This window comes from Drosophila nasuta, chromosome 2L, assembly GCF_023558535.2.
Source record: "Drosophila nasuta strain 15112-1781.00 chromosome 2L, ASM2355853v1, whole genome shotgun sequence".
Lineage (NCBI taxonomy): Eukaryota > Metazoa > Arthropoda > Insecta > Diptera > Drosophilidae > Drosophila > Drosophila nasuta.
This window is the reverse complement of record NC_083455.1, coordinates 17,591,417-17,607,711: the sequence shown is the minus strand read 5'-3', so window position 1 is coordinate 17,607,711 and position 16,295 is coordinate 17,591,417. Positions and strand designations below refer to the sequence as shown.

At 38.2% G+C, this 16,295-nt stretch overlaps 2 protein-coding genes across 2 annotated transcripts in view; both read right to left on the bottom strand.

Moving 5' to 3' along the window:
• Window positions 1–1,589: 1,589 nt before the first annotated feature.
• LOC132798308 (uncharacterized) lies at window positions 1,590–5,330 on the bottom strand. The gene is made up of 8 exons (XM_060810119.1): window positions 4,105–5,330; window positions 3,120–3,897; window positions 2,835–3,066; window positions 2,542–2,769; window positions 2,248–2,490; window positions 1,931–2,193; window positions 1,819–1,872; window positions 1,590–1,767 (listed from the first exon to the last, which is right to left on the bottom strand). Exons 1-8 carry the CDS (start codon window positions 5,237–5,239, stop codon window positions 1,662–1,664), a joined length of 3,039 nt encoding a protein of 1,012 aa, XP_060666102.1. The 5' UTR covers window positions 5,240–5,330; the 3' UTR covers window positions 1,590–1,661.
• A 1,628-nt stretch (window positions 5,331–6,958) lies between these two features.
• LOC132794783 (CUGBP Elav-like family member 2) overlaps window positions 6,959–16,295 on the bottom strand; it is a 64,379-nt gene continuing 55,042 nt past the window's right edge. Inside the window, 3 exon segments of the mRNA XM_060805066.1 lie at window positions 6,959–7,463; window positions 7,570–7,731; window positions 15,358–15,886. Of these exon segments, the coding sequence (XP_060661049.1) occupies window positions 7,192–7,463; window positions 7,570–7,731; window positions 15,358–15,886 (963 nt within the window). The 3' untranslated portion in view covers window positions 6,959–7,191.

Here is a 16,295-nt window from a genome sequence, read left to right as displayed (position 1 = left end):
GCTACATTTGACTTTATCTTTTGCAATTACAATGTAAGTCTGTAAGTATTGTTTTATATTTTATTTGCAATTAATTCATGTTTAACTTGTGGTCAGCTTAAATGCTCAACAATAACATTTCACAGCTTACACTAAGCCGCTTACAGTCTTCTGTTGTTCTTGTGGCGATTTAACAGATCAGTAGAGCTTTTAACATTGCCTTTTTGAATCGATACCGTTGCTTGACGCGCGTGAAAATTTTTGGCTTCGTCTTCAATTTGATATTTATTGTAGTTTGTGCGCGCATTTTTTTCTTTAAACAAGTTGTGTTTGTTTTACGTTGAGCAAATAAGCAAGTAAAGCAGTTGTAATATTTGCCATTTCATTTCATATTTACCTGTTTTAATATTTACGCATCAATTTCATTTTGCTTTTGCTGTGTGTGTGCAGACACTTAACGAATTTTTTTTGGTGTTGTTTGTGAAGAGAAAGAGTGCGGATTGTAAGCCCAGCATTGAATGTACAAGTGGCCAACATATTTATTATTACTTGGGGATGCAGCCAGCCATTTGGCCTTTTGCCAGGCATATTGATGTCCACAGAAGTCTCACAAATTGATACCCTGCAGCAGCGCCAAGAAGCGCTATATAACAATGTAAGTGCATGTTTTTCTATTATGCATGTTCTTTTTCGACCACAGCAATCTCACTAGCATGTGTATGTGTGAGTGCATTTGCAGTTGCGTAGCAGCAAAGCACGCATTCTAGATCAGACTCTTTCACTCATTCGCATGCAGTTTTGGTTGTGTGTATGCCTGCGAAAGCTTCTGCAATTGCGCAGCGTCAAAGTGAATATTCTAGATCAGTCCATTTCACTCACGCACAAGTAGTCATTAGGACGTGAGCCTAGCGTACAATTGCGCAGCAGCATAGTTAGTCAGTCTGTTTCACTCATGCATGGAAATAAGGGTATTGCTTAAAGCAGCATAGCGCCATCTCTCGCAAGCTTCATCCTGCTGTAATTTTTTCAAGTGGCAATTGACGTATACTCTGTGTCTGCACCTGTCTGCTACGGCACTCCGTTTGCTTTTTGTATTTGCACAGCCTACGCAGTTGTTATTTACTATGCGTAATAATTAATTGCAGTTAAACTTAAAGCGAATGCACAAAATATGCAATGCATATCAATTAATATCTCTTTATGTTTCTGCTCTTTGGACATAAATGTAATTTGCAATTTTTAATGTTGCCTTAAACACAGTCTTTACTCGGTTGCCACACCACACACTTGCCACAACCGCAGCACAGCGGTTGCTCTAGACCAGTTTACACTCGCCGACCCTTAATGATGTGCCTGAGCACAAAATACATGTCCTTTGGCCAAAAAGGAAGCACATACAATGTAGCATAGTCTCCTAGCCAGCTAGCTGGAAATACATAGTTTAATTCGTTGGTAACGCTTTGTTGACGGTTACGCTTCTGTGGGCAAGGCAAACAGCATGAGAAGCAGGGGTGAAGAATCGCGCATTTTGGGCAGAGATTAGTGCCAGATTCATGCGGTTGGCTTTAGTTTTGTGTAGCGCGTTGAACTTAATTAATTTTCGCTTATTTGATTGTTTGCTTGGCAGCACACAACTGCACATTTTATTTAAACAAATTCTACACAGAGTTTATTGCTCAGTTCTATTTGTTTTTCTTTGCATCCTTTTCCACGCGCTTCAGTATGGCATCCATATTCGTAACAAGCTGTTCCAGAATTTCCTCGAGCAGTGAAACGCGGTTATTTAGACTGAAAGTTAAATAAAAATGAACGCACAAAGTGTAAAAATAATAGACTTACCGATACATGTCCTTATTGGGTGTCTCACTAGGCACATCCTCAAAATAGTGGGCCCTAATGAAACGCATAAATTATTCAATTGTTAAATTAAAATCATGCCAATAATATTTACTCGACTTCGCTCATATTACGACGCAAATGAACTTTGGACTGACTGTAGCGACTCGACGCAGTTGGATCATCAGTAAAATCTTGATGTTCGGGATCAGGTTGATTGATAGTATCTCGATTCTGGCGCTTGCGACCACAATGCGTGATAAAATAGACTAGAGCTGACAATTTCTTATAGACATACGAGCCAAGTTGACTGCGACCTTGGGTTATTTCACTTTTCACAGTGTTATACGTCTCCATGATGATGGCCAAGAACATGTTCTAAAAGTATATAAAAATGACGTATATTCCACAAAAATAGTTGCTTTTACTTACCAAAAGAATGAAGAAGACCAAGAGAATATAGGTTAAAAAGTAGATGGGGCCCAGCACACGATTTGCTTGCTCAATAAGATTATATTGAAAGTCGCCCAGAATCATGCGTATCATGGTCAAAACTGAGGTGATAAAGTTTCGAAAATCGGGATGCTTTGTGCCGAAAAGCAATAGACCCAATTGTGCATAGGCCAAGAAAACGATACCAAACATGAGACTGAAGCCAGCCAAGTCCTTAGCGCACTATAAAAGAAAATTATAGAAAGCTAATTCGCTTTAAACTATGAATCTTACGCGTTTTAAAGTTGTGGTAAATTGAACGAGCGTCTTGTTGAAACTGATGAACTTAAATATCTTAATCCAAACTAGAAATGCTAAAATGGCCATCATATCAACATAAATTGTATTCCAAAAGCACAGCGTGTCCAAGCTTTGATAATTCTCTCTGGTTTTCGCCCAAGATATTAGAGATTTCACCTTTATCGTATGCCAAATATTGTAGACAAGCGCCAAATAGCAAACCTGTCAGTTTGCAGACGTATTATATTAACAAAAAAAATTAATATTTTATCAGTTTTTTGTTTTACCAATAATATAACCGAGTCTAGAATGTTGAGTAGGCTCCTGAAATATTTCTTGATACCCGATTTACGTATTTCATTAAGTTCATTTATATTATAGTACACAACCATAATATACCAAAAGATATACACCACAGACATGTATAGACTTTTATCCGTAATGAACGAGAAATGCTTCACCGTTTGCAATTGACTCTGCGGCAAGACCCCGCCAGTTGGAGGAATTTCCGCTATGAATCTGAAAAACGTTCGATAAAAATAAAATTATATTTTTATGTTGTATTCACTCACTTGGCGCTTTGAAAAATATCGGTATTTTCATTGTAGAGATTGAATTCGACTAGCACCAGCCGTGAACCACGGTCCAACCAATGACTTCTTTTTAGATCCTTGATGATTTGCAGATTCGTTTCTTTGTCATAGGTCAAGTCAACGGTGTAGCCACCAGTGGCATACATATTGAGTATTGTCCACAGCGGTGTCGAGTCCAATTCTTTCATAGTACGAAATGGTGCTCCGCCATGTGATGAAATTATTTCCTCAGCTCCCTTCGAATACGAATCGTAGCAAGTATTAAAGTATCGTATGAAAGCATCGTTAACGAAGCAAGTATCTTTTCGCACTCGGATCTGACGCAAACGTGGCGGACCAAGCAGGAGATTCTCATGTAAGAAGACACGTCCATCGAGATGTGTTCGGTTCGGTGTTGGTCTTACTTTAGATCCTATTGTACCACCTCCCCCCTCATCATCTTCTTCATAATCTTGATTAATTCTATGTTTGTTGAATTTGTCTTCGCGTTTCTCACGCGTCTCTGTCTCTGTAGTAGTGGGTGGCTCAGTTGTTTCATCGTCACCTTCATGCGATCCCTCGGTACTTACGACACTCATATCGCCATGCAATGTGACTAAAAAATTATATATTAAATAGTCCCACCAATCGGGGACCGTGATAAGCTTCTCGAAACAAACTGTCACCGATGGCGCAATTACCAATTCACGTGTGGTGAAAAGTTTCTTCATCGTATCGTTGAAATAAAACATGTAGGAGTGTCGTACAGACAAAGTTACTGCGAATTAGGAGAAATTTATAGAAGAGATATAGAGAGATATAGCCAATATGTGCATAGTTAGTTGGTTACTTTCATCCCTACAAGCTAATTTTGGTTATCAATGGAAAATTCTTGCCTTATAAGACAATACTATTATTTTTTAATTATTAAGTTGATACTCTCACTTTCTTATTTGCTGAAGCGAAATTCTTCTATTGTACTTACCCAATGACGTTAATACGAGAAATACAATAAAGACGGCAAACTCCACGAGTGCATCGCGCACTTCCTCATCTGTTGTGTATAGAATACGCGATTGTTTTTGCCTTCCAGCGTGTCGCTCGGTGGGTACGGTAGATCGGCGACGAAAACCTCCCTCCGGATCTTCCTGATCTATTTCCTCTTCAGTTTCCTCAGTTGGAGATTTTTTCTTTCGTAAGAATTTCAGCATTTTATCCGTTTTGCTTGGCGTTTCTGTGCCCATTTCTTGACTTTTCATCTCGGTAGTGGCTCCTGGATCGTACGCTTGAGCAGCTTCCTCGTCTCTGGTTGAGGGCTCGATATTTGTCCTGGGAGCAGCATTGTCACTATCGGCTTCCTGAAAACGTGCACGTTCACGTGGTAAATTAGCTTGTACCTCTTGAGATTGTCGTCGTGAGCCGCTTTGCTGAGGAGTATCTTCTGTTGGTGTTTCATCATCCATCTCATTCCTTTTGGGTTTTCGACGCAATAATTTATCCACTGGATATATTTTACCATGTAGCTGAAAGCGCGTGAGTCTTGGGTGTGATTGTGCTGTGAAGCGACCGAGCGGAGAATCGGAACGCAAGGAAGAGCGTAGAGTTGGCATAGTGTCATAGTATTGCGAAGTGCTTGGGCGTTCAGAAGAACTAGGACGTTGTGCAGCATCAGCGTGGGGAGAATAGACGTAACGCGAAGCAGAACGGGAACGAGATGAAGAAGTGGGATGTAGAGAAGAACTTGGATGTGGCGAAGAGCTAGGACGTGAAGCGTGACGTGAAGACCCGGAATGTAAAGAACTGTGACGCGAAGAGTCGGGATGTGAGGAAGAGCCAGGATGTATGGAAGAGCCGAGATGTAAAGAACCGGGATGCGAGGAAGACCCGGGGTGTAAGGAAGAGCCGGGATATAAGGAAGAGCCGGGATGTTGAGCAGAACCTCCGGGATCAGAGAAATAGTCAGGATGTGCGGAAGAGCCTGGACGCGGTATTGATCCAGGTTGTTCTGCATTTTGATTACTTCCGGCAACCGGCGAAGTATCCTGAATTTGCGAACGCGCACGCTGTGGGGGTGGCGGACGCCCTTTTTTACGCGAAGGCGACGGTCGATCTTCCGACATTTTTCAATGATTTAGATAATTTATTTATATTAGTTTCTTGAACGAACGAACAAAAAGGTTTTTCGTAGCCCGAAACTAAAGCAGACTGAGCTGAGAGTCTGACAGCGTCCAAATTCGGGGCAATGTTTGAGCAATGCTTACTCGGACCTGTCGAGCTATCAAATTCAATGCGCATGAGATGTAGACGAGGTGGCAGAGTGGAGTGTGGCATAAAAAACGGCAATGCTCGAGGAGTGCATCCACACATCTGCACAGCATCTGTATCCTTCCCATGCATCTGTATCCTGGGTCATACATATGCATATTTCATGCGTTAACGCCAACATTTGAATTGCAGCACGAGGGAGAGATGGACAGAGAGAAGGAGGGGAGGGACAGCAGAACTGCAGGCAGTTTTTGATTTATGGTCCTCGAGTTGGGCAGAGCTCAGAACGGCTCCTTTTGGCTATCAGCGCCAGTTGAGTTGTCGGGACACATAAAAAATGCACATACAATAGCATAAATGTGATAAAACCCTCAACAAACTGCTTACAATGGCTGCCAGAGGCTTAAGGAGCAATTCCTCTCCCCATTCTAAGCATTGCGCAGTCAAATGAGATTTTCTATGCGAATTTAAAAGTGCATTCAAATATGATTTGATAAATATTCTGCTGTTTTGACATTTCACTAAAGTGTTTCAACGTGATTGAATAAGCTATATTGCTGTAGGAATGAGAATAAGAAAAACACTTCGAATGAATATATTTTTATATATTTTTTTATTTAAATATTTATTCAATTATTTGAAAATATTAAATCTTTGCTTTTACGTTTAAAATGTTTATCATTGTATATATTTAAAGTACTCACTAAAAAGCTCTGACAACTCTAGATCATTTCATTTATTTATAGTTCTATATAAATTGTTTAATATATTTCTTTGTTTGTTTGTTTGTAATATTATTTCTAATATGCTTTGAAATGGGGAATTTAAGTACACTTCTTTGAAACGATTTGCATCATAACAAAATAGTTTATAACTATTCTCATATTAATTATATTTATTATGCCGCAATAAGGATGATGTAAGAAATCAATAATAGTGTTGTGCTTAAGAAGAAAACGATCTTAATGAAATATTTGTGGGAAATAATTAAAGCTAGCTGCTAGGTTTCTTTCGATTAGTTTAGGTTGATTTTTATGTGAACAATCTGTTAATATAGTATATAGTATGATGCGCAGTAATAGAGCAGACTTTTTCAAGCATTTTCATTAAAATTTGATTGCTACGAACGGAATTTCGAATGTTATGTGCCATAAACTAATGCATAATATTATGGTATATAGTTGTTTTGTTTTTTGTTTTTGTTTACATTAAATATTAGAGCACTAAGAGCTATAAACTAATTTGCTACATTTGATTTTTGTGTGTTATTTGATTTCTCAATTACAAATTTTCCATTGATTATGTTTGCTTAACTATTTGGCTTTGAAAATACTTTGGCGCCACAACGCAGCTGCAGTTTAAGTTTGTTTCTTTCTTGTTTGTGTTTCGATATATTTTAATTAACATAATTATTTTGTTTGCCGACCACTTGAATGAATGAAAATAACGGACTTGAAATTGTTCAGCAAAAGTGATTACAACAAGGATGCAACTTGTAAGCTACTTCTTTGGTTTGTTGTTTTTGTGATTTTCCTTTTTAGGTTTTTCCCCATTTTGTGCACGTGTTAGAACAACTCTTCCTTTCTTTGCCCCGCATCCGATGCATATTTTGTTTGTTTGTTTTTTTTTTGGTGTGTGCTTAACATTAGTTGTATATTTTTTTGTTTAATTGGTCCTTTGGTTTCAAAACTTTTTCTTTCTTTTTGCTAAAAAGGCACAATGTTGTAACTATAAGTATATAATGTATTTCTATGCTGTCTGTCTGTCTGTGTGTGAGCCACGCCCAAAATGGTTGCCTTGTGTTCTTTCAGTATGGCTTGGCCGCATCCTTGGAACGTTTCAATTGCACCTTCAAGCGTTTTGTGCCTATCTGAAAGCCATGCATCGCCTGTATGGCTGCATTCGCCGAATGCGGATTATCGTAGGAGACAAAGCCAAAGCATTTCGATAGATTCGTTTGCTTGTCTATAAACACCTTGGCCGACAGCACATTGCCGAATGGCAAAAATGTTGATGCGAGATCGGTGTCAATGAATTCCTGAGGTAGATGATAGATAAACAGATTGCTGCCATCGGGACCTGTGCCAATAGAGAAAGAAAGAGACGGAGACAATTGGTTAGCGGTCATTTAAAGTACATGCCTAAAAGTATGCAATAAAATTTGTTCAATGCAGTTTCTACTCACCTTCAATCTGTTTGCCTGCCACACCGGCGGCTGCTGCCTGCAAGGCGCTGGCGTTCAACGGTTGTGCGGCTCCATAAGCGGCTGCGGCAGCGGCTGCTGCTGCTCCATTGGTGAGGCCACTCAGTGCTGATGCTCCATAGGGATCGGCGGCATTGGTGGGCCCTAAAAGTCGAGATGTTTCGATTTTAATATGCCCAATAAAAAAAATCACTCTAAGAGTTCGCCTTGTTCTCCTCTTCTTGCGCTTAAGTTTTACGGTAGCTACAGTTTTTGGATAAAACAAATTACATGGCAGGCACAAAGACACAAAAGACAGCAACACAGGAATTGGGTGTGAAAAACACACACACACACACACAACACCCGCTCGTATTTGGGGAACAATAAGCGAGCTACGTCGCTGAGTTGAGTTAACGCATATGGGAAAAATGTTTTATTTTTTGTTGGCCACGACTTTCTTTTGTTTTGTGTGCTTTCGCTTGGTTTTTTGGTTTTGTTTTTGGTTTTTATTCGCCTGGCGTTGGCCTTACATTATTAAATTTTATATCCTTTTGTGCATCATAAAAAATTTGTTAGCCTTTGTTTCAGGGCGCTTTCTACTCTGCTTTTTTTTTAATTGAGCCTCGAGTTTTGCAGTGTGGCGCTCTCTGACGTTTGCTTTGTGCACAACACACGAATTTTTGTAATCTACTAAAAATTTATTACGTTTTCTCGTGTTTTCTTTGTTATTTACATACGTGTTGGTAACACATATAAAAAGAATAATACCAAAACAGGAAATATTACAAAAGAAGAAAAAGAGAGTCCATATTACGCAATGAAAATTTTGCATTTTCATGCAATTTTATGTGCACTCAACATAGATGCGCAAAAAACAAAATCGCAATCAACATCATCATCATCGTTGTTATCAAACGGCAGATGCAAATTGTAAGTTCATTTTTTAGTGCAGTGCCATTTATGTTATTGAGTTTGTTGCACAATTTAGAGAAATTAATTTCGGAAAGCCTTGCAGCATTCATTTGACCAATTTGGTAAATGCTAATTGAAAGCACAACTAAGCCCGAATCTACAGAAGACTAAATCGTATACGTTTAGCATTCAAAATTGATACTTAACATACGTTTAGACTTTAAGACTTTTAAGTTTAAGTTTAACCAAACTGAATTGTTTTTGCTGTTGAGCCGTATTATTCCTTTGGTATGCAAACTAAGTCATTCTGACATGCAAGGCTTGAGCTTTTGCAAATATTTTGATAATAATTTCATATATTTTTGCAGTCTGAAAGTGTTTTTAATACCCATTGTCAGGGGATCGAGGCCAACGGCTTTATGTTTATTTCAGCGTATGTTTTGTATTTATTTTTATTACAATTGTGTTTGGATTTTGTTTTCAAATTGAAAGGACTTTCATTGACATTGCAACTTTGCATATGTTGGAGTGTCATTTTGCAATACACTTAAAAAGGATTTAGAGATTTTGTGATAGCGTTTGTAGGGGAAAGATTTGATTGATAAAAATACGTATAAGTAATATTAACAATATTTACTTATACTTGAGGTGTAAATCTGTTAATTAATTCATTATACGAGTTCAATTGAATAGCAGAATATTTTATAGGGCATCGCATCTTCAGTGCTTTATGAATGATTCCTCTTGAATTGTTTTCTTTTATTATTATTATTATTGTTTCTCTTTTTTTTATTTTGTGTCGAAACACAATCAACGAAGTTTCATATGTATATATAGTATTTGTTTTGTTGTCTGCTGTGGCATTGATTTGATTTTTTGTGTTCTTTGCGTTTATTTGCATTTTGTTGCACGGTTTTAGTTATTGTTGTTGAATAAAAATTCCATTTTTTTTCTTTTTATTGACAGAGTGTGTGTGTGGGGTAAATAAAAGCATGAAAACATTTGCCAGAGGGCCAATGCTAACAGAGATATGACTACATGTGTTTTTAATTAACAATAGGCTGTGTCCAGGGGGAACGGAGGGGGGGGGAAAGCAAAGTAACTGCATTAGAGTAGGATTGCTTTCGTATTTCGTGAAAGAAAATAAAACTGGGAAATGTAAATGCTAAAAATTTACTTAAATTGATATTTTGCTTGTTATGTGGGAGAAATATAGGAGGCCTTTTTTTTTTGGGGGTTTGAGTTTTGTGTAGACTCAGCGGTTAGCTTATTTAGTATTAAATTATTTTGAATTTTTGCTGAGCAGGGCAAAGCGCATGCAGGCGGCTTTTGATTGTGAGTAGAAGTGAGTGAGTGTGTGTCTTAAAATGTATTTTCACTTATTAGTAAACGATAAATAATTGCAGACAATTTATGGTTAATCACACAGAAAGAGACACATTCACACCTGCAAAATAATTAGAGACACACACACATACAAATATTCCATACATACCAATAGAAATTTATATATATTTTCGGTATATATATATATATGTAAAGTATTTTTGCAATTACTTACAAAGTGCGCTCAGTGCGAGCTGTTGAGTGGCTGCTGCTGCTGTTGGAGGCGGTGGCGGTGCCACGCCCATTAGCTGAGCCAAATTCAATGTGTGATGCGCATGCGTGACCAATTGTCCAGCGTTTGTCGCATAGCTCGCTTGAAGCTGACGTTGTTGGCTGTTGTTGGTGGTGTGGTGGTTGTGGTTGTGGTTGCTGCTGTTGTTAGTAATGTTGCTGTTGTTGAGAAGCGGCGGATTGCCATTGCTATGGTGTTGTTGCTGCTGCTGCTGCTGATGTTGCTGACGTTGGCTGTGACTTAGGCTGCTGTTGTTGCTGTTTGCTGTGTTGTGTGGGTTGTTGTTGCTTAGCAGTGTTACCAGATTCTGCATAGACATGGATGCATTGGTGAGCAGTCCAGGGACAGCAGCATGCCCGGCGGCAGTGAGGCCGCCGCTGCCGCTGCTGCCGCCGCCGCCGCTGTAGACGGATGTGGTTGCGGATGATGGACCGACGACGCCAAGTGGGAGAGATGGTGGTGGTGGTGCTGTCCCGGTGACAGCGGCTGCTGCTGCTGCTGCGGCTGCCGCTGCGGCGGCGCTTGCAGCGTTGGCAGCCGATAGAGTTGCTGGTGTGCTGCCGGCAGCGCCGGATGATGAGCCGAGTTGGCTGTGGTGGGCACTGTTATCCGGTGGGTGGAAATTTAGTCCTGATTTCAGTTTCCATTTTTTTTTTTTTTTTTTTTTTTTTTTGTTTTTTTTGTACAGTTTTGAGTTTTGGTTTTATGGTTGTAAGGTTTTGGTTGAGTTGGTTGATTGATTTGATTGATTGATTGATTGATTGTTTTTTTTTGTACATGACCACAGAGTCAATCATAGACATACCAAAAAATGTTCAACGAATATTTATATATAAAAAAACATAGAAGAAAACACACACCCAATTGGATTATTTACATTTACAAGAAATTAAAAATTAATTTTGTTTCGATTTTTTTTCGTTTCATGTAAATTTATGTAAATATTTATAACATACAAATCATAACAAAAAATAAAAATAAAAAAAATAAAGACATAAAAGAGCAAACGAATAATGAAATGATAAAATAAAGTGTGATCAAAATAAAGAAGAAAGCAAAACAATAAAATGAGGGAATTTTGAAAATAATTTTCAATTCAATTTTGAGAAATAATAAAAGAAACAAAAAAGTAATTTGAAATAATAAGGAAATAAAAAAAATGAATATAAATAATAATAAAATATATATAATAAAATATAAACATTAAAACGCATAGACATATATATATATTCAATCTCAAATGCAGTTAGACATATAAAAATAAATAGAATCAAATTCAATTTAATTAAATCAAAGGCGCTATAAAAGGCAGCTTGAAATGAAAGGCGTGGCTGGCATTCAATATAATTAGAGGGCTGTTGTTTGTTGCTGCTATTTGAATTTAGATTATGAATGAATTTGTTAACTAAGTTAATTTAGGCAAGCAGCTACACAAAACGAGAAGACAATCCTGAACAAATACGTATATGTAGACAAATATATATATAGAATCGAGTGGAGAGTGGAGAGAGAGTAAGAGAGATCGCAACACGAACATTTAAACTGTCAGGCATTGTGTGTTATATTTATATAGATGTGTGTGTGTGTGTGAGAGGGTGTGTGTGTGGCATGCCTACAAATAGATGAGCACATACAACATAGACACGTAGTTTTTGCTGCTATTTCCTTTTGACAATCTGCACTTTGAATGAGCTGCAAGTTAACTGCAAGAAAAGCCATTATTTCAACCGAGAGAAAGAGTATCAAACGAGAGACACGCCCCTCCCAAAGGGGCTTTGTCGGCATAATAAAACTTTAAGTACGCTCACCTGCGGCTACGTAGATTCACCTTTTCTTTTTTTCACCCTTTTCTTTCTTTTTTCTTCCTTTTTTTCTACTTGCTGCATTTGTTTACATGCCAGAGCGTTGCTTGTCATAGTCCTGGGGCTATTGGGTATTAGAAGGACCCTCTTTGCAATTTTTAGTATTCTGCTTTTCTTCTTATGGTTTACTCGACCTGCCGCTTTGATGCTGATGCTGCTGCTGTTGCTGTTGCTGTTGCCTCAGGGCCTTTGGCTTGGCTTATAAAAATTGCAGGGCAACACACAAAAAAATGCCAGACATGTGTGCGGCAGCCCAAAAGAAAGTTTTTGCATGCGCAACAAGCGCACATACAAAGACGGAACGTTTTAGCTTAAATGCCTCACATGCTGCAAGCGACTTGAACTATTAAATAATTAGCAAAGGGTGCAAGCCACGCCCTACACTTTAGCGTTTGCAACATCTTAACGAAGAAAGCGCAAAAAATTATTCTCTATTTTCCACTCTTTGTCGCAAATTGGTTAAATCAGCAGCGTTTACAGGTCGCACACTTAACGGTTTTTAGTGCGCTCACCATAAAAGGCACGTCCCATACATTTGCTGACCATCATCAGCGTTTTGACTTCAACCAAAAGCGTTAGAAGGGGAGAGGCGGAGCGGGCTACAAGTCTGACTACGGTTCTCAGAAACTCGTTCAGAGTCCGTTGCTGACATTTAAAAACGTCATTTGTTATTCAAGTGGCATACGTCGCTCTAAGTTGCCTCTAACTGCCCATCTGCCCTTACTGTCACCGCTTACTGTCGTTTACTGTTCCTGGTTTTCCCTTCCACGCCCTCCATCAATCTATGCCGTAAATGCGAGAAGGCCTAATGACTGTTCTATGAACTTGGTAACGCATTTTTATCTATTTTTATTGAATTGCAAATATAATAATCAATAGCTTCTCAATGAGCTTTCAACAATTTTAAAGCTTTTGCTTTAATAATTTTTTTGAAGCCCATTTTGTCTTAAATACATATTTCTGATTTTTTTTTAGCCGATTCTAACACTTTGAAACATTTATTTCTATTAGTGGTTTTTTCACTTATGACCAATCTAAATAAATATAATTAGATTTAGATTCAAATTGAGCTTTCCACAGCTTTTAAGCCTCAATAATCAGATTTAGATTCAAATTAAGCTTTCAACAGCTTTCAAGCCTGAGTGTTGATCAATTTTTTTAAATTAGATTGTGGATTTGTCTTATATTTTGTATCCACCAATAGTTTTAAGCATTTACTTCTTTCTTTTTGATGGCAAATATTCAAAACATAATTGCGAGCTTTTGAAAGATCTAAAGCTTTGATATATACTAACTTTTAACTGCAATTTTTATTGAAAAACTTTTAAAATGCTTCACAAATTCGAAGGTTTATCCTCATTGATCCCCATCTCCTTTTTTTTAAAGAATTTGAAATATGCATTGTAGTTCAATACATGCTTAATGAAATATAGTTGTAAAATTAAGAGATCATTATTGTCAACTTTTTCTACATTTTTTCCTACTATTTTAGATTAAATACTATATTAATTCTTGTAGAGCATTTCAATGTTCTCAAAGCCCAACTAACTTGCTTCTCTCAACTATTTTTTTTTACGATTACATCACGCGTCGCTCAACATTTGGCTGTCTGTGATTTTTTCTGCAAGCTCTTGTGCTTGATTTGTTATGCGCAAAATGTTCACGTCGTCGAGACTGGCCAGACATTCTCGGTTGGGGGGCAGATTCCAGTGTCCCAGAGCGCTATCTCTATGTGTACTTTTGGTTGGGGAAAGGTGGAGGGAAAGCCAAAGGTGTGTGTGTGTGTGTGTGTGTGTGTGTGTGTGTGATGGGGCGTGTCATGTTGGTCATTCTAATGAAGCGCCGTTGCATATGCAACACGTTCACATTGACGCCACGTACGTGTGTCTGTTGGCAGCTGTAACTGTAACTCTTGCTCCAACTGTAAGTGTAACTGTAATGGTATCTGTATCTGTATCTGTGTGTGCTTTTCGTCCGAAATCTGTGCATTGCCTTGGCCATCGCCTGGGCCTCGTCATGAGCCTGCCTGTGCCAGCCTGTCCACCTTTTAATCCTATTACAATTTTTGTTTTATTCATCAAGCAAAAGAGAGAAATAGTTGAATAAAACCCACTCGACTTTGTTTTCCCCCTTTTCATTGTTTTATTTCATTTTCTTCTGCTGTCTGTCTGTTCTACATTTATGCAAATTTCGGTTGCTTAAATTGAAATTAATTATTTGACAGTTGTCGCTTTTGCAAATGACTGAAGGGAAGATACCGACAGCAGGCACTGTTCACTGTTCACTGTTCCCTTTTTATTCAAGTCTTTGTTAGACACCCTGACTTTGTGTCATCCGAGGTCGGTTGTTATAAATGAAGCGACGCCAACTTTAGGGCGAACTACAAGGATGACAACAAAAAAACGAAGAAAAATGTAAAGAAACTTTTACATTAATTCTTGTTTACTTTTTTAAATGCTCAACAAATGACAACTGCTGTTGTGTTCAGGTGCTTAGTCGTGTTACATATTTAAAGTCATTTATCTTTTGGTGTTACACAAAATAAAGTTCACTAAACCTGAACTAAGACAACTGCTGGTTATACTAACTAAAGCTTGAAGGGATTCTCTTTTATATAAACTATACTTTTATAATCAAATTATCAGATTTAGCTAATTGTTTTACCAACAAACGCAGTCGATACCTCAACAATTTAATTCCCCAAATAACTCTCGCAGCTCATCCAAAGTGCCTTTCTGCATTGGTTGCCAATCATTTGCTTTATCTACGGTTTCCTTTTTCATTTCCTCTTTGGGTTCCACAGAAAGAGCAACCGGGAAAAACAAACACACACACAACGTAAACTAATCTTTAACTAATTGTAATTCCAATCGAAACAACAAATTGCACAAAACAGATAAATTGATAGATAAATAATAATAATGAGAACAACGAATAGATAGAACTAAACACGCAATTAAATTAAGCAACAATTCTTTTTTTTTTGGATTTTTGTGGGTTGCAGTCAAAGAAAATAACAATAAAAAAGACACAAATCAAGTTTTTGGAACACAAAGTGCGCGCAATTAACACGGAAAATTACGAACAATACGAGGAAAATACGATTTTTTTCTTTTTCAAGAACGAGCAAAATGTGAGATAAATAAAAAACTAAAAAATAAAATAGTTAAATAAGAGAGCGAGAAAGGTACATAAAGAGAGAGAGAGAGAGAGAGAGCGATACACAGAGAATACAGGGAAAAAAACACTGTGGACGTTTTTTTCTTCATTTTTTTTATCTTTAGTTTTTTTCTTTAAGGGGGTTTTGAGGGAGGAGTTGGAAATGACTAACAGAGCTGTAGGAATTCTTCTGTTTGGCTTATCACCTAAGTAGTTCCTAGCAATTGGTGCACTTACCTTGCAGATGGTAAGCCGGATGCAATCCATAGGCCTGCATATGCTGATACAACTGCAAATGTGCCGCTGACGCCGGTCCCAAGCCGCCCGTCGGATCCGCGCTGAGATATGCAGCTGCAGCTGCGGCCGCTGCTGCGCCCGGCGTCTGTGCATGATGCGGACTGCTGCCGAGGAGCGTGGGCGCCAATGTTGCACTTAGCGCTGCCGATGTGGGCACCGTGACTAGAGTCGCGGTCTGAGCTCCCGCTCCGCCGGCGCTTTGTACTGTGGGCACTCCGGCCAAGGCGGCGGCCATTGAGGGATTGGGACGTGTTGCTGTTGGCGCTGTGGCAATTAATGCCGTTGCCGCATTGGCTGTGGGCGTTGTGGCAGCTGCCGCGGCGCCACTGGGTGTCTGTGTCAGTGCATTGATGCCACAGATGGCGTGCAACTGTTGCATCTTCTTCTGATCCTTTTCCTTTTGTGTATCCGCGAATTTAACGACCAAGGGCGCCGAGCAGCCCTCCATTGTTTGGCTCTGGTGCAGGGCCTGTAACGAGATGGAGAAGAGCAGATACAATTGAATAATAATGGTGCTATTTACTGCAAGCGTAATTGATTGCAATTGTGTTGAGGCTAAGTTGGAATTCAACATTGTAAGTAGAGCAAATATAGAGTTGAAACTAGCTCGATTTCGATATTCTTCAAGATTATGTTATGTGATGTTCTTTCATTTTATTTTACTACTAGTTAAAAATAACAAACCAGCATTTTTTTTTCAGACACAGAAATATAAATTTTTAAAATTTATATTTTTCATATATGTATATATTAGATTTAAAGTTCTTTAAATAAATGGAGTTCATCTTGATAGTTAAATATTACTAGTTAATATAATTACTAGTTAATGTATTTAAGCTTTGTTTACTCTTATTTTTATTAAATTCCAAGTAATGTAT